Source organism: Choloepus didactylus, chromosome 8 (assembly GCF_015220235.1).
Source record: "Choloepus didactylus isolate mChoDid1 chromosome 8, mChoDid1.pri, whole genome shotgun sequence".
NCBI classification, from domain to species: Eukaryota; Metazoa; Chordata; class Mammalia; order Pilosa; family Megalonychidae; genus Choloepus; species Choloepus didactylus.
The window spans coordinates 141156131-141182513 of NC_051314.1; the positions used below are offsets into that span (position 1 = coordinate 141156131).

The following is a 26383-nucleotide window of genomic DNA, read 5'->3' on the forward strand; positions in this document are numbered from 1 at the left end:
ATGACTGTATGGTATGTGACTATATCTCAGTAAAATTGCAAGGAAAAAAATTTTTTTAAATAAAATGCATATACCTTGGCACCTGTCCCGGAGATTCTAATTGGGCAGACTAAGCTATGTCCCAAGCAAACATGCTTTGAAAGGCTCTACATTCTGAAACACTCCTAGATGAGAACTACCAGTCTAGCAAAATGCAAGTCTTCTGGTAATTTCCACGTTTCCTTATTTTCAAGTAAAGTCTCCTAAAACAATTTCCCCATAAACTGAATTGCTTTCTTATAGAGATATAATCAAGATAAAATTCTAACAATAACTGTGCCATTTAAATATAATATGGCACTCAAAATCACAAAGATGGTAGATTTTATTCCTCTAATAAAAGTAATTTGCCTATAACTAGAAATAGATGAGGAGTTGGACTTACCCGTTCCATAGCTGCATTATGATACGGGAGCTCCTCTTCACTGCAGAGGAAAAACAGTATATGTGAGATAGCTTTAAGACAAATCATAGAAAACTTTTTTTTTTTACAATTGTATACCTGTAGGTATATGTGATATACAGCCATTATACTATCATCACAACAGTTAAATTAGCTTCCATTCCACTGAGTTCAATATAAAATAATCTTCAAATCTCTCGACTTGTACTAATACAGTAGGCACAGGTGACTATTTAAATTTAAATGTAAATTAAAATTAAATAAAATTAAAAATTCAGTCCATCAGTCTCACTAGCCACATTTCAAGCGCACATCCGTGTAGTTAGTGTCTACCATATTGAACAGCGCAGATACAGAGCATTTCCATCACTGCAGAGAGCTCTATTGGACAGTGCTGCTCTAAACCAGGAAGCAAACTTCTTCTGTAAAAGGTCAGACAATAAATATTTTAGGCTTTGTGGGCCATATGGTCTCCATTGCAACTACTTAACTCTGCTGTAGCACAAAGCAGCACAGACAATATGCAAGTGAGCATAACTGTGTTCCCATCAAACTTTATTTACAAAAACAGGCAGAGGGCCACTGTGGCCTACAGGTAACAGTTTGCCAACCTCTACTCTAGGCCACTGCTCTACTTTCTAGTTCAAACTATAACCTAGCATACAGAAATAAAACTGCCTCCAAAAAAATTTATGAATGAAAAAGAAAACTTCAGTTTTCATTCTGTGTAATAAGGAAAGTCTCATTGTCAAAACTTCAGTGGCGATGACTTTTTAAACACATATAATAAAAAATCAAATTCACATTTTGTGACAGCATCTCTGATATAAAATATTGACACTCTTGTATTATCTGTCAGTGATATAAAAACAATGTGTTACCTGTAAACAAATGTATGTGCTCTGAGTTGCTATCTCAGTAGCACCGATGTTTTGGCAATGATATGTATATATTCTTGCCTTAGTTTCTCTTAAGACCAAATAATAACACTTTCAAGAGCATGATAGATTAGATTCAAGATTCAAAGGCTTTCTTGCTACTCTGAAGAGTCCTTAGGTGAGCCATTAAGCTAGAGAGTGAACTGACAAAGAGAGTAATAGCCAGATCTTAGGGAGATACTCCAAACTCTCTTTTCTCAGATAAGAAAACTAACACGCTCACTTAGTCAAATATAGAGATGTTCAGCATTATCTAACCTATGGGTTTTAAATTAAGATAAGACAATCTCAATCTTCAGATCATGCAGGTGTGTGTAAGAAAAGAGCTGAAGACTGAGAAACCAATTTTCAAGGAGAAAAGACACTTTGAGAATTAAATATAGAAAATTTTCAGACCTCATAAATTGATGGTAGAAAAAGAAAGTGGATGATTTCCTACATGGATTTTCTTGCATTATTTCTTCATACCCAAAACCTTTTATAAGGGATCTGGTGTGCGCACAGCAATAAGATCTCCAGAGAACTTCTCCCCCTCAAAGCTCTGTGTTGGCATACATTAATTTTTACGACCTCCCTAGAAGAAAGGCAGGAGAATGCCACCTTACCAACAGCTACGTGCAATATTCAAAATCCACATGTAAAGCACCACACCAGCATCAGGCACAAAAAAATATTGCTGAATGAACATATGAACAAAAGACAGATGCATGCATACAAGTACATGCACATCTTTACCCTGCCACCTAAACATCCTTAAGCAGAAGAAAGGAAGTAACAAATCTAGCCGAGAGCAGAGGGTTCCTTTAGGTCAGCAATGACAGCCCAAACTGTTTCTCTAAATAATGCTTTATCAGAACTCAGCCATGCTCACGCATCTATGTATTGTCTACGGTTGTTTTTAAGCTACAATGATACAGGTGAATAGTTGCGACAGAGATTGTGTGGCCCACACAACCTAAAATAGTTACTCTCTGGCTCTTTACAGAAAATTTTGCCAAACCCTGCAGAAAACCTTCACAGCAAAATTTTGACAAACCAGGGGTTTGTCCTCTAAGGGAAAAGGATACATAAAGGCTGCTTAAAGAAAACAATCTGTCAACACGTAGCTATACCTCATAAAAAGGAAGGAAGGAAGGGAAGAAGGGTGGAAGGGGGGGGGGGGAGAGAGAGACTGGATATATCTTTTCATCTGTTATTAAACTTTAGAAGAGTTACTAATTAAAGTATACACGCCTGTAATTTCTCAACAGTGGGAGGAGTATTTTCTGGAACTGTGGGACAAACTCTCATTTGGAAACTTAAAACTTAACTTGCTAAAATTAATAAATTTAATGTACTGACTAAATTTGATGTTTGTTTTTGTAGTAAATTTTAGGTAAGTTTGGATTTACTCTGGTCAAAATATAAGGATGGGTATAAAGTGTTCTTAAGGCCTTTAATCACAACAGGTATTCTTTAAAAACCAAACCAAAAAACTCCTTTATTCTGGCTCTCATATATTTATACAGTCATAGTAAACTGTAGACAGTCTACTAATTTTTACAAATATACACATTTTAATAAAACAGTTGAAAATGTGAACCATGGTAATAATTTTATCTTCTCTATTTTTTGTATAATTTCCTTCTAATCCTTCTCTTAATAATTTGTAACCTTAAAAACATTATCTATAGTTAATCAAATATCTAGCATCCTTTGTTGCGCAGACTAGCAGGGACTATTTTGACAGAAGAGTTTAAAGTTGAAATGTTAAAACTCAAAATGTTCTCTAACTTATTACACAAGATCTATTTCTTTATTCTCCAAATATAACCCCATCACAGCACAGACCAAGGATGACTCCCCATTTCCGGGTACTAAACAAGGACACTGTTGTTCCATCACCAAGCCAGATTGGTCTGGCAACAACTTTAATATTTATTGTGAAATCTGTTTTAAAATCAAGTTAGTCCTATCCTATATTTCTTAATGACTGTCAAACCTTCACATATCATAACAAGTTATTAAGTTCCTAACAACTGTAGTTAGATATGAACAGAGCAGCTACAAAAAGCAGTTATTGATTCCTACTGTACAAATGAGGCATGAAATGGTAAACTGACTAGAAACCAGCAAAACCACAATTCTCCGGGAGAGCACAATTCTCCTCCCGGAACTGTTCCTATTTTTACCCTCAGAAAAATGTGAAACAAGAAAATTGTTTCTAAATAAAAAAAACAAAACAAAACAAAACAACAACAAAAAAAAAACAGAAGGAGGATAAAAGGACTGAGCACTGTAAGTTACTACTATGAAGGATACAAGAAATTGTTTTTCCTTCTAAATTTAATATTCTATATAAATAAAAATTCCTTGCTTTTTCCTATTGAAACTAAAACTGGAAAAAAAAAATTTGAATGAGAATTCAGTTACTCACTAAAGTACATGGAATCAATCAAAGTATAGACAGCAACAGAAGCATCCAGCAATGGAAATCTGAGTAAACAATGCCAGAACAAGAACTCACTGAATCACATCATTTGCAGGATGTTTTTAAGAGTCAAAATCACTTTAACCATTTTATATGGTTAGGCCTCTACCACCTCTTCATATAACATACTCAGGATAAATGGAATTAATTTTGAGAAGCAATAAAATGAATACATTTATAACTATAAGGCAGACCAATGGCATTTCTTTTCATTGCTCATTTTTAGGCCACAACACACTAAAGTTCTAATTGCTAATTATTTTTAAAATACACTTATCTAAAATGAAATGTTTTGTAATTATTTTTAAAATACAAAATGTTATTCATTTGCATTTAATTTTGCTAAATTATTAAGCAACTCATTTATTGTACTTAATGTTCTTACCAAAATACAAAGAATATTAAAAGTTTGTGTTCTGAACTATAGCTCCATTTCAACCACAGAGATTAAAACTGCCAGAAATTTAATAACAAAAAAGCAAGTTGCATTACCATTCCTGGAAGCTTATTCATGGCAATTATATTAAAAATAAGGAAAATGAATATAATAGGTAACCAAGGAAACAAAAATAATTTTAAAAAAAGTTTCCAATCTAGACAACTTACTGTAAAAAGCCAAATCTATCTGTGACTTTGTAAACAAGGTAATTAGCATCTTCCCAAGGCTCAATCTCTGCACCTTCTCGTCCCTAAAATAGTGGACAAAAAAAGAGGTATTATTGGGAATTTATAAAATTGAATATTCTTTTAACATAAAAGACCAAAACATAGGAACTATATTATATATTACTAAAAATAAGAGCCGGAAAGGAGGCAAGATCAACCTTACTTAACAAATACTTTTTTTTCTTTTTTTTGAACTATTTTTGGCAACAGAATCATTGTTTTCCAAATTATGAACTATGGAGGATACTGTATGTCAGCAAAAGCTGATATGGAGCTAAGCCTGGATCAGACTAGGTTCCTATGAGAAGCAGACTGGGAAAGAGGGAGCAATTGAAGGCTAAGAAAGCAAAGCTATTAAAAATAAAATACATTTTAAACAAATAAAATCTCAGAAATATTTAAAGAGCTCACCTACAAATCATTAGTTTTAAAGTTTGTATGCAAATAAAGCTACTCAAGGATTAACTGCCAAATTTTAAATATTTAGAGTTACCCTGTCTAAGAAAAAAAATCCATCTTGTCTTTTCATCCAAAATTCTCAGAATGGGTGAAACATCTTGTCTTTCTACATCTTTACTTTCCAGCCACATCAACCTGAAACTATCCTTACCAGGGTCAAAAATGACCTCACAGTTGTCAAATCCAGTGGATACTCTTCAGTCCTGGTCTCTCGGGGCTTCTCTAGTACAGTCCCACCTGGCTTTTGGAAGTTTTCTCATGGGTTCCTCTAACTGCTGGGATGCCTGCGGGTGTTCTGCCCTCAGCCCACTGCTCTTCTCGCTCTAGGTACCTCACTTAGCTTGAAGCTTTTAACTGACAATGATTTGGGTAGGAACCTCAAACAGTCTATACAATCTCTCCAGTATCAACAATCTTGTGGACATCTCCATCTGAGTTTATTTCACAATTGCTTAATTAGGCTGTGGGCAAGAATTAATGTAACTCTTTTCCAATGCCTAGCACAATGCCTGGTCTGATTACTGAGGGCTAACTGCATGGGAAAAAAAAAAAAAAAAAAAGCCATGCAAAGGAATGATAGTTATATTGGGTTTAAATTAGTTAAGCAGTAAAATAAGTTAATTAGGTTTCATTACACTAAAATCTAATCACAATAATGGGAAACTGTTCCAAACGACCAATTTGGAAACAAACTCTGGGAACGTAACTGTCAAGCTGAGCACTGCCTGTATGCCTCCCTGGAACAGGGCACAGTCCAGATGGCTTTCCATAATTTCATGTTCATGCTATTCTCACAAATAATCAAAAATAACAGATATAAAATTACATGCAAGTGGTACAAATATATAACAAGACATTTCTAAATTACTGCCACTAGGAGACGTGCATATTGTCAACAACGGTGATTTTCTAGAGCATCAAATTCCAGATCCCAAAACTAACATAAGGATAAAACACTAATGGAAATTTCACATATATGTGTAAATTCAAAATTTCAGATTCATGTTAAATTTATAACTGCACATATAAATTATGAATAAAATGGATATTTAATTCTTACACTCACTTACTGAAATATAATATTGAGTACCTAGTACAAGTCAGGAAATATTCTAGGCATTTAGGATACAAAAATAAACCATACAAGGAAATTCCTGCTCTCAGATAATTTACCTTTCTAGGAAGGAGAGCAGACAATAAACCAAATAAGTAAACTAGAAAGTATGTTAGAAGCTGATAAGTGCTACAGCAAAAAATGAAGTTGGGAAAGGGGGATACAGAGTGCCCAGGATACTGAATTGGGTGGCTGGAGATGATCTCACTAAGAAAATAGCATCTGGATAAGATCGGAAAGGGGTGAGGCAATGCAATTTGAGGATATCCAGGGTACAAGTGGTTTGGGCAGAAGAAACAGCCAGCGCAAAGGCCCTTAGGCAGAAACCAGCCTGGTGTGTTGGGGGAGCAGTGAAAGACCACGGGGCTGGAGCAGTGGTGGGGTGTGAGGGTGGCGGTGGAGAACTGAAAGATGAAGTCAGAGAACAGGGATGACTTCAGTGTTGACATGAAGTAAACAAACCGCTTCTGCAATTTAAGCTCTCCAAAAAGCAAATTCATTTGTATTTATGTTTTTCCAATAAAACTTACTCAAAGAGTAAATATGGATACTTACTCTGTCATATTTAGCAACTATTTCAGCTCGTTCCTGGGCAAGTTTGACTGCTACATCTTGGTCTGAATCTGTGGAGAGATCAAATTTAAATGCACTGTTACTCAAAAACTAATAAAGACAACTAATTCTAAAACTAAGACAAAACAATAAATCAATACTGCCTAAAATAACAAACCAGCAAAATCAAATTAAAAACTTAAGACAAGTGACATCTCTGCAACTACAACTTTGGATATCAACATATTTATCATTTCAGTGTTACACAAAATATTCAATAAGAAAGCAAAATAATTAACACAGCATTAACTTGGGGTATATAATAAATCTTATCTCTTAAGAATCAATTTTGGACATTCTTTGAAATTTGTTCTCTGTTAAATCACACTTTGAAAGTTATCACTGTTCTGTATATATGTTAAATTTCAAAATAAAAAAAAGAACAAGGAGATTCTTAAGTACTTAATGTGTTTCATAAAATCTAAGATGCCATCTAAGGTGCACCCTAATTTCAGAAGTGGTAAAATGTGAGTAAAAAAGTGTGCTTAAAATTGATAAATATGGTATATTCTCCAGATAGACTGTTAAGTGAAAAAGCAAGATTCAGGAAAGAAAAAAAAGAATCAATTTTTGGTGTAATTTCATAGAAATGGGTACTGAAACAGAAACTGAACTGAAAAGCTCAATCTAAGTTTTCAGATGAAACCTATCTGGACTGAAGATGAGAAGAGTATTCAAAGAAGGCTTTTACAAATTAAGGTAATTTGTCCAGAAAACAAACTACAGCAAGACATATTTCAGGAGTTTAAATATCTTACACAATGAAAATAACCACGTCTTAAATTTAGCCTTTCGCATGCCCTTTATCTAATACCTCAACTACCATAATCATCTCCTAACTGATCTCTCTACCTCCAGTTTTACTCCCCTTTTCCCACTTACCCTTCTTCCTTATTACCATCAGTACCTTTCAAAAACACTTATCTGACAACAAAAATAGTGGTCATAACATAAAATAGAATGGATATGACTACATATCCCAAACACCATAAATAAAAGTAAAAGACCAGTGACAGCCTATAAAAGGCACTTCTGGTCAGCAAGAAAAAGACAAGCAATTCCAGTCCAGAAAACTGGGCAAAGATCATGAGCAAGAAATTCTCGAGAGTAATAGCAGCAGCAGCAACCATTTCTGTGTTCTTCCTAAGGGCCTGGCAGAGCGTAGTAAACTGCCAGGCAGCAGAGACTGTGCTAAGCATTTCACAGGCATTATCACGTTCAATTCTCACAACACATTTAGGGTAGGTATCATTATTAATCCTATTACACAGATGGGAGAAAAATGAGGTTTATAGATTTGAAGCAAGATTTTTAAGCAACCTGTCCAAGGTTATAAAACTAATAAACAATAGAGCTGGAGTTCAAATCCAGACAGTGTTGATTCCATAGCCCGTAATTTTAACCATTACTTTATACATGATTCCTAAAGATATGAAAAGGGATATAAAAGATGGCAGATGCAACAAACGTTCATATCTTTTCCTCCTAAAACATCACTAAAATGACAACATAGGGATGCTTTAAGAAGACAGAAATCCACAAGAGCAAGGGGAGAAACAGAGAAGACAGTTAGACAAAAAAACTTTGAAAGTTGGCAAGATTTAGACCAGAGAAAGCTGAATACTAAGTCAACAGTGGAAAGGTTGAGAAACAACCGAATTTACATTTAAAATAATCCTTACACACACGTGGGCACGTACGCGCACACACACACACACACACACACACGAGGCCCAGCAAATGGTGGTTCCCTAGAAGAAGTAAGGATGGGGTTTAAAACAATGGAGTCCCTAAAAGTCAACCCCTGAAAGCTGAAAGGATGTGCTACAGGTGTATAGCAGAGGTGGGCACAAGGAAAAGAACCAAATCCTCATCCTCCAATGCAGGAAACCAACAGATAATGTCTAAAACTAGGAAGTGGAGTGTAAGCCATGTTAGATGGCACTATGGCACAAACAAAAAAAGAATGAGCTAGCGTGTGGAGAGTGGTAGGAAAACAGCTAAATGGGAATTTTTTTAATTTTTAAAGGTTATTTGGAAAAAACTGTTTTGTGTCACTGCTTTTCTCATTTAGACTACAAAATGTCAATATGCTATCCTTCGGGGAAAGTGTGAATAAATAAATAGAATTGTTCACTCTAATAACAAAAATACAGACTAGCTCAGATTTTTACAGTGAACTAATGTGAACAGAAGTCTGGAATAATCAAGTCAATTGCATGCATATTCATTATTCTTTTTTCAACTTATAAGCCTTTGTCAAGTCCTTTCTTCTCTTCTGTTGCCCAGCTTTAAACCACTACATTCACACTTCTACCAAAGGGATAGGAAAAGCAAATTAATAAAAATGAAGTTCCAACTAGGCACCTGATGACTTACTAAAGTCCATTTCCTTATCAGAGCTGCTAAGTATGAGTCTGTATGGTAATTGGGTCAAATTTGATGGGTGAGTGCTTTCTTCTACTATATTTCATATCAGTGCTTTATTCCTACTCTTGGTCCTGTGAAAGTCTCAACTTATTTCCAACTTAAAGAGACATCAGAGAAAAGTTTTAAAGTGTGAAGTCAAGAACCAGAAATGGTATACAGTTGGGAAATAAAGATGGAAAGTATCCCAGAAAAGCTTCATTGTGGAAAACTATAAGATAGAAAAGATAGAAAGATAGAAAAGTGTTATACAGATCGTCTTCATTCTAGAGATTTCATGAAAAGCAAAACCTAAGAATATAATAGTCTTAACAGGAGCTGGATGAAATCGTAGCCTAATTTTATATGGGAAAATATGATCCGCTTTAACATGATCAGAACAGTTGACTCAATCAAATAAATGAGTTCCAAATCTCTAAATTCTCTTAGAATTTTCTCTTATCCTTGTATTTCCCCATGGGCAGAAAATTTTATAATATTAATGAATATATTCCAAAAAGAGAGTGGATTTGAAGTCAAACTAATTTGATAAACTATATCCCAATCTGTTTCTTTGAAGAGATTAAATGGAAAATGCCAATCTTTCTCAACACTCACTTCAGAGATATTATTTAGTAACCTGCATTGTGAGGAAATCATCTATAAAGTAAGAACCAGTATCCTTATGCAGGACTCACTACAGTAAAATTAGCTTTCATACTGTCTAATGTGTAGTTGAGAAGTTTATTAATAATTACACTAGAAACTTGCTTTGGTTTCATTCTAATTCCTTATTTAGGAATTCCATTAACAGAACAAAGAGCTTGCCCTAAAACACTGACCACATTAATCAATATCAACAGCTGTCTGTATCTATGTGCAAGTACGTACAAAGTTCCAGGCACTTATTGAACAGTAACAGCTTTGTTAGTTGGTACTTACATCACATGTCAATATGAAACAACAGTCTAATCATGGCAGTATCTTATCAATTCACACTACATCATCACACTCTCCTTACATGATAAATCCATAATTAAAAAAAGTTTGGAAAAATTTGGTTTAAAATATAATACCATTGTTGCTAAAATATTAGGGTCATTGAAGAGTAACTCAAGATAGCTGTTATAATATATGTAGCTAAGGAAAATGCTCCTATCGTTAAACATAAAATCATGTACAGAAATATGTGGAACAACTAGTTTAAATCTTCTCAGCCCCTCTTACTTTGCCAGGATCTTAGTTTAAAAACAAACAAACAAAAACTATTACATTATCCAAGCCAAATTAAAATCAAATTATTTTTTACTTTAAACTAAATATAACAGGGTTTCAAAACATAAGAGGCATATTTTTTTTTAATCATCATTTTATTGAGATATATTCACATACCACGCAGTCATACAAAACAAATTGTACTTTCGATTGTTTACAGTACCATTACATAGTTGTACATTCATCACCTAAATCAATCCCTGACACCTTCATTAGCGCACACACAAAAATAACAAGAATAATAATTAGAGTGAAAAAGAGCAATTGAAGTAAAAAAGAACACTAGGTACCTTTGTCTGTTTGTTTGCTTCCCCTACTTTTCTACACATCCATCCATAAACTAGACAAAGTGGAGTTTGGTCCTTATGGCATTCCCAATCCCACTGTCACCCCTCATAAGCTACATTTTTATACAACTGTCTTCGAGATTCATGGGTTCTGGGTTGTAGTTTAATAGTTTCAGGTATCCACCACCAGCTACCCCAATTCTTTAGAACCTAAAAAAGGTTGTCTAAAGTGTGCGTAAGAGTGCCCACCAGAGTGATCTCTCGGCTCGTTTTGGAATCTCTCTGCCACTGAAGCTTATTTCATTTCCTTTCACATCCCCCTTTTGGTCAAGAAGATGTTTTCCATCCCACGATGCCGGGTCTACATTCCTCCCCGGGAGTCATATTCCACGTTGCCAGGGAGATTCACTTCCCTGGGTGTCTGATCCCACGTAGGGGGGAGGGCAGTGATTTCACCTTTCAAGTTGGCTTAGCCAGAGAGAGAGGGCCACATCTGAGCAACAAAGAGGCATTCAGGAGGAGACTCTTAGGCACAAATACAGGGAGGCCTAGCCTCTCCTTTGCAGCAACCGTCTTCCCAAGGGTAAAACTTATGGTAGAGGGCTCAACCCATCAAACCACCAGTCCCCTATGTCTGTGGTCATGTTAGCAACCATGGAGGTGGGGTAGGCGAATACCCCTGCATTCTCCACAGGCTCCTCAAGGGGGCACTACATCTTTTTTTTTTTTTTTTCCTTGTTTGTCTTTTTTCTTTTTTTTTTTTTTTTTTAACTTTCCCTTCTTTTTTCAAATCAACTGTATGAAAAAAAAAGTTAAAAAGAAAACCAACATACAATAAAAAAACATTTCAAAGAGACCATAGCAAGGGAGTAAGAAAAAGACAACTAACCTAAGATAACTGCTTAACTTCCAACATGTTCCTACTTTACCCCAAGAAAGTTACATAATATAGCAACATTTCAGTGAACTTGTTCCTACTACATCCATCAGAAATTAACAGACCATAGTCATTTCTGGGCATCCCCAGAACGTTAAATAGCTTATCTGTTCTTCTTGGATTATTGTTCCCCCTTCCTTAATTGCTCTCTACTGCTAGTTCCCCTACATTCTACATTATAAACCATTTGTTTTACATTTTTCAAAGTTCACATTAGTGGTAGCATATAATATTTCTCTTTTTGTGCCTGGCTTATTTCGCTCAGCATTATGTCTTCAAGGTTCATCCATGTTGTCATATGTTTCACCAGATCGTTCCTTCTTACTGAAGAGGCATATTTTAAACAGTAAGGATCAGAATACATTTGAATCAAATACACAAGAATACAGGAAAACATCTCTGGACACAAATTCATGGAAGAAAATAACAACTGTAGCATTTTAAGAAGGATTTTTAAAATTGGTGATTATAACATTTTAAGCAGACCTCTAGTTCAATCCATATCCTCAAGAACTTCTAAGAATCAAGAATATATTTTTAAAGCAGGCATTGTACATTATGCTCACTAAGTTAGCACCAAACGGTAATGAACAATTCATAAAAGGTATTTAATTTTAAATTCAATCCAACAAAACAAAATTGATGGCAGACCATTTTTCTAGTGCATATTTTGATAGATGAATGTTAAACATACACAAATAAACTATTTCAATTTTAAAAGTACTTTACCCCTTGTTCAAAAATCTGTCTAGCCTTGGGAATTAACATCATCTTCAATATTCTTGGAATAAAATCCTATTCCAAAATCTCATTATTATTTTATAATTCATGAGTTTTGGGAACTGAATCATGTCCCACACAAAAGGCATGTTCAGGTAACAACCCCTGGTCCTGTGGGTATCAACCCATTTATAAATAGAACCTTTGAAGATGTTATTAGTTAGGGTGTGTGCAAACTGAATGAGAGTGGGCCTTCATCCAATATGGCTGAAGTCCTTTTAAGCAAAGGAAATTGGACACAGGAGAAGCCAGAAGCTGGAAGTCAACAGAACTAGGAGAAAAGAAGAAAACGCCACCATCTGCATTGCCATCTAATGGAAAAGCCAAGGATCAAGGATGTCCAGAAGCCAGCCCCAGAATACCACAGTCTTTGGAGAGAAGGCACAGCTTTGCTGACACATTGATTTTGAACTTCTAGCATCAAAACCCTGAGCCAATAAATTCCTGTTGTTTAAGTCAACCCACTGTATAGTATTTGTTTTAGCATCCAGAAAACCAAAACAATGAAAAATGAAGTGTTACATGGTACCTCCACATTCTGCAACTGACTGAAACAAACAAAAGCAGAAGGGAAATCTACTTTAAACTGTCTGTGAAACACATGCAAGAAAGAAGAAGTTTGAGAAGCATTCTGTCTTTTTCTAAGGGGAAAAAAAGACCTTACTGTGGTTACACAGACTTCAGATATTTAAACAAAGATGATATTTGTTGAGGGTAAAACGTGGCTTTCAGACTACATCCCAAGTATGACCCACACCAGCCTACACCCAGCATTCCATCTCACAACAAACAGGGCCTTTAAACAAGGAGCTCCATAGTATGCCTCAATCTTGTGCTTCAAAATTAGCCCAGTTCCTAGTATTTTTAATAAAGCTTGTCATGGAGCAACAAAGAAAATTTTTATTTAAAACATTAAAAGAAAGCTAAGTAGGAATGTTCTTTACCTCAAATACATTTCATATCTTAACATAATGTTTAATTATAATTTATAATGTGAAAATTTTTAATTTAAATTTTTAATGTCTCAGACACTGTAAGCAAAGACATGCTAAAGCATGGCTATTTAAATTTTGACACATATAAAACTGAAATAAATGTTCCATGACACAAAATATATAACTATTGCAGGATGGCATTCTGAAATTTTCTATTCAATTCTATTCATTCTTTCCTTCTTCCCTTCATTGCTTTCCTTTTCTTTCTTTCTTTTAAACGGATAGGGATCTGCAATTTGGAGACCACTCTGCAAAAGTAAGAGAACTGTGGGAGGCATGCCTGTGAACACTGATCACCTTAACTGGACACTAGCAAATTAAATCCATGCTCAGCTTAAGTCAGTTGTAACATGGAACATCAGCAAAAAATCTCAGAAACTTAGAGAGGGAAAAGCCGGGTCTTACACCAGGGCGTGAGAACCAGACTGGCTGACTTTTTATCAACTAGAAGATAATTAAGCACTATGTTCAAAGTTTTAAGAAAAAATTCTCGTGAACTTAGAATTCTATACCAAGCAAAGCTATCAAATAAGCATAAGGCAAAAAAAATTAAATATATTTATAGATGTTACAAGGTGTGGCTGGCTGAATAACGCCCCCCCACCAAAAGATGTCCACGTACTAATCCCCAGAACCTGTGAACCTGCCATGGCAAAAGGGCCTTTCCAGATGTGATGACATTAAGGATCTCACAATGGGAAGATTTTTCTGGATTACCTGGATGGGACCAATGTGATCAAAGGATCCTTGTAAGAGGGAAGCAAGAAGGTCAAAGGAGGAAGTAGTAGCTGTGACAGTGGGAACAACAGGTTCAAGTGATGGCAGGAGTCATGAGCCAAGTATGCAGGCAGCCTCCAGAAGCTAGAAAAGCATGCAAACAGATTCTCCTGTTGAGACTGCGGAAGGAACAGCCCTGCCAACACCTAGACCAACACCCAGTGAAACTGACTTCAGACTTCTGGCCTTCAGAACTGTAAGAGAATGTATGCCTTGCTTTAAACCAGGAAGTTTATGGTAATTTATTTCAGCAATTGGAAACTAATATACAAGGATTCAAAGTTTACTTTGAATGTTTCCATTATGGAATGTTTCCTTTAGAAAGAATGAGAATATACTACAAAAAAAAAAAAAAAAAAACAACAACCAAATATATCATGTATATTATTAATGATACAGTGAAAGCTTATGTACAAAAGACACCAAAAGCCAAGGGAGGGGGAATGTATTAGAAACCTGAGCAAGACATAGAACAAAAAAGTCACTGTCCAAATATGAAGTAAAGCACAAAGAGGCAACACTGTGAACTGTAAATAAGAAAAGTGAATTCTTTTGGCCCTGACACTTTCAACATGAAGATTATATTTCTTTTTCTACATATATCATCACAATATTATGTAAGAATTAGTTCAAAACTGAACTCAGATCTATACACACTTAACCCCTACTCCAAACCTAAGCCCTCCTTTCTAGGTGTTACCTGCCAAAAATATTCTCCATGCTATAAAAGAAGCCACATGTAAGCATGCACACACAAATATATATAAATCTCCTTTTTCCATTCAAAAATTAGAATCATTCTATAAATAATTCTACACTTCACTGCTTTCCACTTAATAATACACCTTGGAGATGGTGCATGCCAGCACTCATAGATCCACCCAGAGTGCACGGTAAAGGCTTAGTAAACAGCTCTGGGTAGGTGGGCTGGGGTGAAGGATGGAGGCGGGGAGCCCTGGTTTGTGGCACCTGTGAATTCCAGCTACTAATGAGATGGCACGGAATGCTGAATTCAGGCTGGCTACAGCACACCAGTGAATCTACTGCAATCATTTTCAGAACTGGAAAAAATCCTAATGTATTAACATAACAAAATGTATTCAGCCAGTCCTCTCTTGGAAATTTGAACTACGGTAAACTGAGAGAGTGAATCAATTTGTATGGGAGTAAAAGATAAAGTAAAGAGCTTAACAGACAATGCTGAACACAGTAAGCAGAGAAAAAGTAGCTGTCAGAGGCGAAGAGCAGCTGATAACACAGAGAGAAGCAGAGTCACCATCAGTGACAGAAAAAGACAGAAGGGCCTGTCCCAGAAGCTGACTCACGCTTCAGTTCCTGAGGGCTCTCATTTCTGGTTCAATGTATTCATATAGCAAATGCTCCTTTCTCCTGACATAATCTGAATAAGTTATTTGTATCTGTAACTCAAGTTCCTTAATTCCAGCTCTTTTTCAAAAGCCCTAAGTGTCAATGGTACCTATAAGTAACGGTTTCAGTTATTTGTGATCACATCTTTAGTGTACCACGGACCAAGATTTATCAAGAATAAAGATGATTTTAAATGTAAGATCTTAAAAGACACCACTGCTAAAAACTTCAGCATTCTGCCATGCTCCTGACCCAAGGCTAGGAGGAGTGCTCAGAGAAGGAATAAGCAGATCAATACCAAAACACAAATAAGAACAAACCATCAAAAGAAGTAAGGGAAGATGCACTAGCAACAAGAGAACCCAAAATAACACTTATTTTGATGGTCATTCTCTGCGAGATGGAACTAAAAATGAGCAGTTAAAAGTTACATATATCTGTTCTCCCCCACCCAGATCATGAATTCTGAAATAGCATCCCATCCTAAGACATCCTAAACCAAAAGCAAAGGGAGGTCATCTATAACCCAATCCCCATACTCCCTTGCACTCCCAGCCCAGTCCCATTTCCATGTCTCATGACTCAGTTGATTCCACACCAAACAAAAAATCTACAACTTCAAAAGCCCATTTATCATCTCCCTCGTCTTTCCCCCACTAGTGTAATAATCTTAGAAAAATCATTTGGCTTCCTTCTTTCCCATGTTCACTTGGGAACAACAACAACAAAAGATCCTGATCATAGCTGCAATTATAAAAATAGTATAAATACTTATGATCAAGGAAAAGGAAAGCCAAAGGCTGAAAGCTAAATATATGCCATATACTCTAAAAGACCTCATAAATGCCCAGATTTCCTCTTCAAAGCAGCCATACAAGTATCCATATACATCTTCATATTCCTCTAGTTTAATATGCACCTGTCTTGATAGAATAAAAGTGTTCAAAATTAGTCCAAATGCTCTTCATTTTTAGTTTTATTTTCATTATCAGTATAAATATGATTTATACCTTTTCATTCAAAATGTATCTATTTTAGCACTATGTAATTATATCAGCATTTCTATCATATCATGCTTTAAATAAGTAGTTTTTAAACTTTCCATCAAATTTGCCTAACGCATTTACTTCAGATTCTTACAGAGAAGCCAAATTGCTAAGCAAGGGCACTGAGTGGGGCTGGGGAGAAATGTGGCTAAGTTTTACAAACTTGGCCTCCCTCCCCACTCCCACTCCACAATGACCCACAAGACCTCTGCAGGACTTCCAGGGCTATACAGACAGAGGAAGTCAGTTCCATCTACCTGCGTCCTTTTGTTAGTATACGTGTAACGCTACTGCTCAAAAGAGTTCCCTTCCAACCACCTTCCCAAATGAAACCTCAGCCTCCCTTTCACAGAGTCGCCACAAATCTCCATGTCTTTCCCTTCCTTTTGGAAATAAAAAGAGTCAGCACTTTGTAGTTGATAGGTTGGTTGTTTTTTTTTGTTTTGTTTTGCTTTATTTGTATGCATTTACTTTTAAGGTCGTTAAAAACAGGATACATCTCCAATATTTTTAAATATAGAGAAACTAGCATCATATGGATAGTTAATATTTCTGTAAGTAATAAAATATTTAAATTTATAGTTTTAACAACAATAATTTTATTAAAGCCCTAGAAATAATTGCTGACAAGACTCACTATAATAGAGAGGATAATTTTTTCTCTCAGATTTAATCATAAATTAAGTTGCAGGTTGCTTTTATATTCTCTGCCTTACCACTGCCCACTGCCATGAAAGCAGAACTGACCAATGCTTCTTTTGTTCTACTGTATACTTTCATTCCAGGACCTATAATATTTCATTGAACATATTTATTAACATGTCTGTTCTATTAAACTGTAGGCTCCATGAACAAAGGAAAATGCCTCATTCATCTTGGTATCCCTTAATCCATCTGTCCCAATGCATAGCACACGGTAGGTGCTCAATAAATATTTCCTAAAAGAGTGAAAATTTCTAAAAGTAGTTACTAAAATGAACTCCCCAATACTATAGCCATTTATTTTTAATGCAATTTTACTGAGATATAGCCATATCCATACAAACCATCCAAAGTATATAATCAAATTTTAAAATTAGATTTATAAGCTATTTTCCAGATATACATTCACTACAAAAAAAAAAGTATACCTTTGCTGAACAGTCTTAGGTTTCTCTTACATATTTTTATTCTATTTTTTTCATTCCATTTCAGAGAGGTATTTAAATTTTTAAGACTAAAATTCAGACATGATTTGTTGGGCTGGGCTAGTGACTAAGTGGATAAAGTCTAAGTAAAGATGGCTTAATAAGCAACTTTTCTCTTCACTTCAAATGCCACGTCCTCCAATCAGCCAAGAGGGGAGACCTTCTGATCTCCGTCTGTTCGTCTCCTGCGCCTTACTCCTCAGAGAAGAAACAGTAATGCTGCTGACTCCCCAGAATCCCCAAAATCAGACCAGTAACTTCCACACTTATGTGCAAGATGATTCACAAAGGATATGAAGTGATGAAATAATATTTAAATGACATAACTACTGATGAGACAGATAATTACCACTGTTGAATATGAGTGTAACTCCCACATTTGGGGGCAGGATTGAATGGCAAAACTGCCAACTACAGATACTTAGAACCAAGACAAACATATGAACCATTTTACTCACTATACCCGCCTACAGATGCTGACACACTCAAGACTATACCTTAGCTGCCTTTCCAGCAGTCTGGCTGTTCTAATACATGACACAAGAACTGTTTGTTACAACTTGTTTGTAGACATTTTTCAAGCTGTTTATTGAATTTACTCTGTGCCAGATACTGTGCGGTGCATTTTACACACATAATCTCACTTAATCCTTGTAAGAATCTAAACTTAATCCTTGTAAGAACCTATTATGTTAGTTTTATTACTGTTTATATATGGGACAGATCAAGGTGTGGGGAGAGGTTAAGAAACTCAGGTCATGTGGAAGTAACTGGCAGAGCATGACTTACAGCCAGGCTATCTAACTTCAAAGTCATGTTTTTAAACACCAAGCAATTTGTTGAAGCATAAATAGATGATCTTATTCTATCTCTTCTCACCACAGCTGGTCCTTACATTTCTTTCCTTATAAACACATCTACCTGTGATTCCTGTGAATTCTCAACAGTTGTATTTTCTGGCTTCCAGTAGCCTTCCAGTATCATCATATTAAATTGTTAATTATTTGAGCAAAACAGAAAGAAACCATGTCGTAAAGAATGCAAGAACAATATACATGAAGGATTATTTGTGATGATAAGCAATTGCATCTGCTCTATTATGATTTTTTATTTTCTTTTATTGTGATAATATAAATATAAGATAAAATTAGCCATTTTAATCATTTTTAAGTGTACAATTCAGTGGTGTTAATTACATCCACAATGTTCTACAACTATCACCACGATACATTATCAAAACTTTTTCCTCACCCTGAACAAAAACTCTGTACCCATTAAGCAATAATGTCCTGTTCCCATCCCCTCACGCCCACCCCATCTCTAATCTACTTTCTGTCTCTATGAATTGCCTATTTTGGATAGTTTATATATAAATGGAATCACACAATATTTGTCCTTTTGTATATGGCTTACTTCACTCAGCAAAATGTTCTGAAGATTCATCCATATCACAGCATGTATCAGAAGGCCAGTTTTTATGGCTGAGTAATATTCCACTGTATGTGTAAACCACATTTTGTGTATCCATTCACCTGTTGATAGATGATTGGGTTGTGTCCATCCCCTTTTGGCTATTAAGAATAATGCTGCTATAAGAATTGATGTAAAAATATCTCTTCGAGTCCCTGTTTTCAAATTATTGTATTTTAAATTGTGTTTTAGGATGATAACAGGAAGTGATAGAGAAACACAAAAATTTTGACACAATAATCACCAAATAGATACTGAAGCTAACTTTACCAAAATACTTCATGCTTTTAGTTAATACTAAATCAAATGTCTTCATGATTAATGTCCACAGTTAAAGAAAGAGTTCTGTTGAATCTACTTCATTTACTTTACTTTTATGACTCCTTTCCCAGCTCATTTACAATTGTGAGCATGTACAGTTGTATTCATTTCTATACAAGTTTGCACTGAATTCAGTTCATTGAGTATTAATAAGAAATTATAAATTATAGCATATTTATATAGACCAGCTATAAGACAAAGGAGACAGAAGAACATTTGTAGAGTGCTCATCCCGAAAGAAACAATTCCACAGACATAGTGTTTGGCATACTCTACTCTCAATCCAATTGTAACTTTTCTACTCTTTAAAATATGATACACCAAAATAACAAACTGTGCCAAAAATGACAGGCAAAAAACAAGAACTAAGTAACACCTAGAAGCAGGATTATGGCCTGAAGCATACAGCCTAAGAAGCACACAGGAAAAACTGTCTTAATACATAAGAAAAGAATAAGATAGGTAAATATTAGTTGATCCCTACATTGCCCTTAGGCTCAAACTGGACCATAAGGCAAAACTGGACCAAAAGCCAACAGTATGGTAACAAAAAAAAAGGATATAATAAATAAAATTGCTCATGTCACACTGAGGCTTACATTCATTCAAGCCTAAAAAAAAAAAAGGTATCCTAAGTTCCAAGCACAGTACCACACAACTCTCACAATAGCTGCTTTCAACACAGCTAACCTAACAAATCCTAAGAGCAACATTATGCATAAAGGTCTCAGATATACATGCATGTTTAGAATGATATGTGTTTTTTACATCCTGCTAATCCTACTTTGCAAATAAAGTTATTAGGGCAACTTGTAAAAATAAAAGTTAAGCCACATAACATCAAAAGTGATTTATATACACTCTTGAAGACAATTGTATAACAATGTAGCTTACGAGGGGTGACTGTGATTGTGAAAATCTTGTGGATCACACTACCTTTATCCACTGTATGGATGAATGAGTAGAGAAATGGGGACAAAAACTAAATGAAAAATAGGGTGGGATGGGGGGAATGATTTGGGTGTTCTTTTTTACTTTTATTTTTTATTCTTATTCTTCCTTCTGGCATAAGGAAAAGGTTCAAAAATAGATTGGGATGGAGAATGCACAGCTATATGTTGGTACGATGTACACCATGTTGATTGTATACCATGGATGATTGCATGGTATGTGAATATATCTCAATAAAACTGAATTTAATTAAAAAAGTGATTTATTTGAATACATAGGTACACAAAGTAGTCACTTATCAGGAAACTAAATGAATTAAGTATTAACTACGAGCCTGGCTCAAAGTCATAGCTAAAATTTACTCTATACAATCTAAATGCTTTATGTATGTTATCTCATTTAATCATCACATTGAATCTACGAGGTAGGTGTCATTATTGGTCACTTAACAGACAAGAAAATTGTTAATTAATAAACTTGCAAAGATCACACAGCTTTTAAGTTGCAAAAGTGGCAATCAGATGGAGGCAGTAAGGCTCCAGAGTACTCTTAATAACTCCACATGGACTTTGAATAATTAAAATGGCAGGCAAACGAACAAAGGTTTATCAAGAGACTCTGTCAACAGAGCTCCTCTAACCAGCATTAAATGAGGGCAAGAGGCCAAGGAGCTGCATTCAAGTCAACAGGAGGCCAAGGAGGTGTTTCTGAATAGACAAGAGGCCAGAAAAATTGTAGAGAAAATGAAAGCTACCCAGGAGGAACAGTTTGCTTATCAATAGCTCACAGCTGTTGAGCTTGTACTATCAATCAGGCATTGTGTTAAGTATGTATATGATCTCATTTAATATTCAAACAGCCCTATTATATACACATTGTACAGATGAGAAAAATGAAGCTGGAAAGTCAAAAACTTGTCTGAGGGTACATTAGTGTCAGAGCTTGAATTCAAACCCACACCTTGAAAGCTCCAAAGTCTGTGCTCTTACCCACCTTGCTACACAAGTTTAAAGTGTGTGTGTGTCTAAATTAATAAGTTATAGCTACCAAGAAACCATCTTGTGCACAGTAACCAGAAATTTGGTTAGTTGATTTCAGTATGTTCAAACCATTAGGTTGTGGTTGTGTACCTGCAAAGGAATATCCACTCCAATAAAAAGAAAAATCTTCACAGATCTGAAATTTTGACTTCCAAAATCATTTATTTGCTACTTTTTCAGATATCCAGGATTCCAACATTTTACTACACTAATATTATAAAGCTGTCATAGTTTCGTAACTGCTGATTATAGCGGTTTTTACTTGTAATCATAGTTGTTATTTTAAGCTTATTTCTTTTACTCGTCATTGTAGTTGTTCTCTTAAGTTAACTGAGAGATTTATCACGTTGCTGTAACAAGATGCCTTCATTACCCCTCCCTTACAGCCAGTTTGTTTAGCTTGTTTCCATTCCTTTACAATTGTTATTATGGTTATTTGTATTAACTGATAACCGTGCTATAGCATACTTCCCTTACTTGTTATTTCCTTCCATTATCACAGTTGTCTGTATTAGCCAAATGAGTTACAACCACAATCAGATGCTTCCCAGGCTCCTCCTTTACAGCCAAATAATGTCTATTCCAATTAGTTCAGGGGCTTCAAAGGCCAATTTATAATCCTTAATTTGAATGTTTCCCAACCAATCATAACGTGCCAATATCTATAACCCCACCTCCCTTTGTTTAATCAAATAAAAACTCTAAGCACTTCCAACTCAGAGAGACAGATTTGAGCAGTCGTTCAGACCACCTTGTATTAAAGTGCTTTCTATTCTCAAAATGTGGACTTCTGTGCATGTCAGGCAATGAGTCCTCGCTGGGTAACAGTTTCATGGGTGTGAGATACATTTTTGTAGTATCTGATTATTTGCAAATATTTGCAAATGTTATAATGGGGCAGCTAAATATTGTTTTCACATACAACTACATACAATTAAGTTTATTTTTTTTTTTTTATGTTTTACTATTTATCAACTGCTTGACACTGGATAGGACACAGGGAAGGAGGAACTGCTCACAAGCAGTACTCTTACACTGACTTTTTGTCTTTGATTTATATCTTCTACTCACTATAACTTGTACACTTTTTCGTTACTTTTTAAACACTTTTCAACAGCTTTTTTTTAATAGATACAACCCATACATTATCCAGAGAAAAAACGTGTTGACTATGAAGTATGTCAAACTCTTAAAAACAGTATTTCTACCACATCAACTACTACTGGCAATTTATAGTATACAAGTATTCTACAAATACTTTAGCATTACCTTGACAAAGTCATGTTAATAAAGCAAAATAGATATTGTTCACTTAAGCTAAAGGAATGGGGAATGAATTTATTAGATCATTGCCTCAATAGAGGCACAGCTATTTCAGATAACATCCTCTCACTAAAATTAATCCATCAGTTCAATTTGAATATAATGTCTGAACATAAATATGCATAAATTACGGTAAGAACAGACACCTTCACAAATTTCTAATTCTTGACTCATACAAATAGCAAAATATAAGTAAAAGCATTTTCAAGCTGAGTTAGAGAAAAGCCAGGAATGCAGTACCTTAATATTTGCTACATCTCCAATAAATGTCTAGGACCAAGAAACAAACTGCTTTCATTATCAGCATTTTGTTGGTTACTATCCAGGGTAGGTAATAAAGTCTCGTTAGCTTTACATTTAAGACAAAATTTTAAAAATAATTCTAAAATTTGCCACAATGTAAGTAGTTCCGTGTTGATTCAGCAGTGTTTACGGAGGGGCAGCCTATGGGGGGAGGCCCTGCGATGGAGGGAGGTCATCAGTGGCCATGCAGCCTGCCCCAGGCCACCTGAGGAGCTCCAGGCCAACAGTCGGAGGATAAAAAAATCACCACACATTATGAGAAGCACTTCAAGAAGAAGTAGGAGCAATCTGTATGAGAACACAATACAGGGGAGAACTGACTGGCTAGGGGAATTGGGAAAGAACTCAAAGAGGTGACCTTTCATTTGACATCTTAGCTGTATTTATCAAGGTAAAATATTTCCTTAGTCTTGAAACTCACTGCTAAAATTGAAGAGCTTCCCCTCCGTTCTTTTCCTGCCTCTCTCACTATTTCTTCTCACTAGTCTGTCTGAATTTATTCCTTTCCTTCTGCTTATCCTTTGAATATAAGAGGCTCCCCATAATTTGTCTTTGGCCCTCATCTCAATCTTGGTATTTGAAAATTTAATATTTCAACAGCTTCAACTTGGGAGCAAATCCTGAAGATCATGACCTGCAACAACTGGCAATTTTACTGAAGCATGAATGTGAATCATGGACTGTATATGAAAGTCACTCAGGTATGAAAGAGTTGCCCAGCTGGTTGCCCAGCTAACCCCTACTAAAGCAGCTTTGTTTTCTTCTGTTCATTATCACAAACTCACTAAATTGCATGGGTGGGACTAAAACAAAGTCAAAGCAGAAGAGAAGAAACGAATAAAGAAAAGAAAAGAATCTAGTAATATTTTGAGATATTTCTGAATTGAGGGATTTGCTAATAAGGTAAATAAACACAATCCCTTTAGATGCAATCTTCAGAGGCTGTAAATTATAGATTTCACCAGAAAAGCGTCATCTAAAACCTAAAGCTACTCTCAATACCAAACAAGTCATTAACCTACTGGGAAACACAAAACAAAACAAACACTGTTAAAAACAGACTGGAATGAAATGTACTGAAACATTAACAAATGGATACTTCTGAGAGGAGGAAATAGTTTTATTCTCTTCTTTACACCTCTGAAGCTTTTGTTGAATTATTAAACTTACCTTATTAAATGTTTTAAAGTCTTTAAAGTCTATAAAGACAGACTTAGATTATCATGACACAAAATAGTTAGAAAAAAATTTTTTTATGTTTTTCCAAACATATTTTCAGCTATTTAATAAAATAGAATCATTGTAATAAAATAGTGTGCTGTCTGGAAGACAAAACTTGTTCTCCAACTTCTTAGGAGGTTTCAGATGGAAAGCTATAAAACAAATTTTGAAGAAAGTTATCAAAAAATAATTCTGCACTAGCTCTAGAAATACCCTTGGGAGTCTGCGTGGGATATGTAATAGCCAGTCATGAAAATGGATACAAACATGGATATGGATATGGATACAAATATGGATAAAAGAGTTCCTCAGAAAAACATAGTCTCCTGAGGGAATCAGACACGTAAGGAATCAACCATAAATAATGTGACAAATGCCCGTTAGTAAATGTTTCTATAAAATGCTAGAGGGAAACCGACAGGAAAGAAGCAAAGTCAGAAAACAGCAACATTTGATCTGGGCCCTAAAAGAATAGGAGACACTCATTATTTGGACAAGGAGAACAAGTAGTCATGTCTTGATAAAAAGCTAGAGTCCACAGTAACAACAGCTGGCTCAACAGTAAAGGTGAGTTGGAAAACAAGTCTACAAATGTTTATCATTTTCCCTTCACCCAACATAACTGGATAATCCATTCCTGGAACAGAAGTTAAGTATATACAAGGAAAAAAAAGAAAAGGAAGGATTTAGGAATAACAAATTAGCTCAAGCCTAAAAAGAAAGCTAAACAAACACAATAACAACTTAACTCAAGTTTTGATACTAACAAATCAATATTACCTGGGTACTCATCAGAATTGAATGACTAAGATCCCAGTGATTATAGGTCTTTTTTAAACGATGCAAATTGTGCTCAAACAAGCAAGTTCTAAAAAGAACTCTAATTACTTCTAAAGATATATCCCCTTCAATGTTAAGAAGCACTTACATAATCTACTATATACATCATCTTCCCAACAATGAATAAAATACATTTGAGAAAAAGAGCATGTAGGAGAATGCAGATTTCCAAATAAACTTGTACCATTGCATTCAGAATTTTAAAAGAAACAACAATCTTAAAAGCAAACAACCCAGGAGAGAAGAAGGGCTGCCACTGGACCCCAAGTGACACTGTGTCTGGGGATCCTGAAAATTCACATTCAGATTTCTTTAAACTTACACATTCCGTTCCCACCTCATGCTCCACTCTCAATTGCCTGGCTGAAAAGCTTATACATAAGGTTCCACTGAATACTGAAGAAATTTTTTACACAGCAAAGAGTATAACTCTTGTAAGGAATCATTAAATGGGGAAAAAAGCCTCTTCTGGGAAGTTGTACTTAATGAGTTGTACCAATTTCTACATAAAATATCACCATATTCCAAGGAGATTAACTATAAAAACATTTAAATAAAAGACATGTCATCTTCATTGTGGAAAACATTTCTTAGAAAGCATTGTCTCCAACTCATTGAGTAAGCTATGAGAAATTGCAGAATGTATTTATAATAGTAATCTAAATTCTTTGTAAATAAGCATGACCAACTTCAAAACGCAGCAAAAATGACTGGAAACAACTTAAGTGAACATAAATTCAGCTATTAAAAATCAGGAAGCAAAGTCAGATCTACTGATACGGATTCAAATGCAAGATACATTTTAAGTAGGGGAAAAAAGGCAAGGTTCAGAACAGCATGTCCTAGTACACTGTTGGGGTTGGGATGCACAGAGATTCTCAAGGAAGTTAACAGTGCTTGTCCTGGGGAGATTAAAACTGCTGGCTGAATGCAAAGGACACTTATTTTTTACTACATAACCTTTAGTACATCTTGAATTGTTTAGTATGTATATGTACCACCTTATCAAATTATAAAATATGAAAGACCTTTCTAAAGGTCTTTACATTTACATTTTAGACCTCTACAATTTAGACCTTTCTAAAACCCAAGTATAACTATCTCCCAACATTTCCTTGATTTGCCTATCCAGTGTCTACAAAAAAGGAAGTTGCA

The 26383-nt window shown here is 35.2% G+C and overlaps 1 protein-coding gene across 4 annotated transcripts in view; it reads right to left on the minus strand.

Annotated features, from left to right (window-relative positions):
• USP6NL (USP6 N-terminal like) overlaps window positions 1-26383 on the minus strand; it is a 238309-nt gene that overhangs the window by 64945 nt on the left and 146981 nt on the right. For all 4 annotated transcript variants that reach the window (XM_037847962.1, XM_037847960.1, XM_037847959.1 and 1 more), the window contains 3 exons: window positions 6645-6712; window positions 4457-4539; window positions 425-464 (listed from right to left, as the gene is read on the minus strand). In XM_037847962.1, the coding sequence (XP_037703890.1) occupies window positions 425-464; window positions 4457-4539; window positions 6645-6712 (191 nt within the window). The remainder of the gene's footprint in view (window positions 1-424; window positions 465-4456; window positions 4540-6644; window positions 6713-26383) is intronic.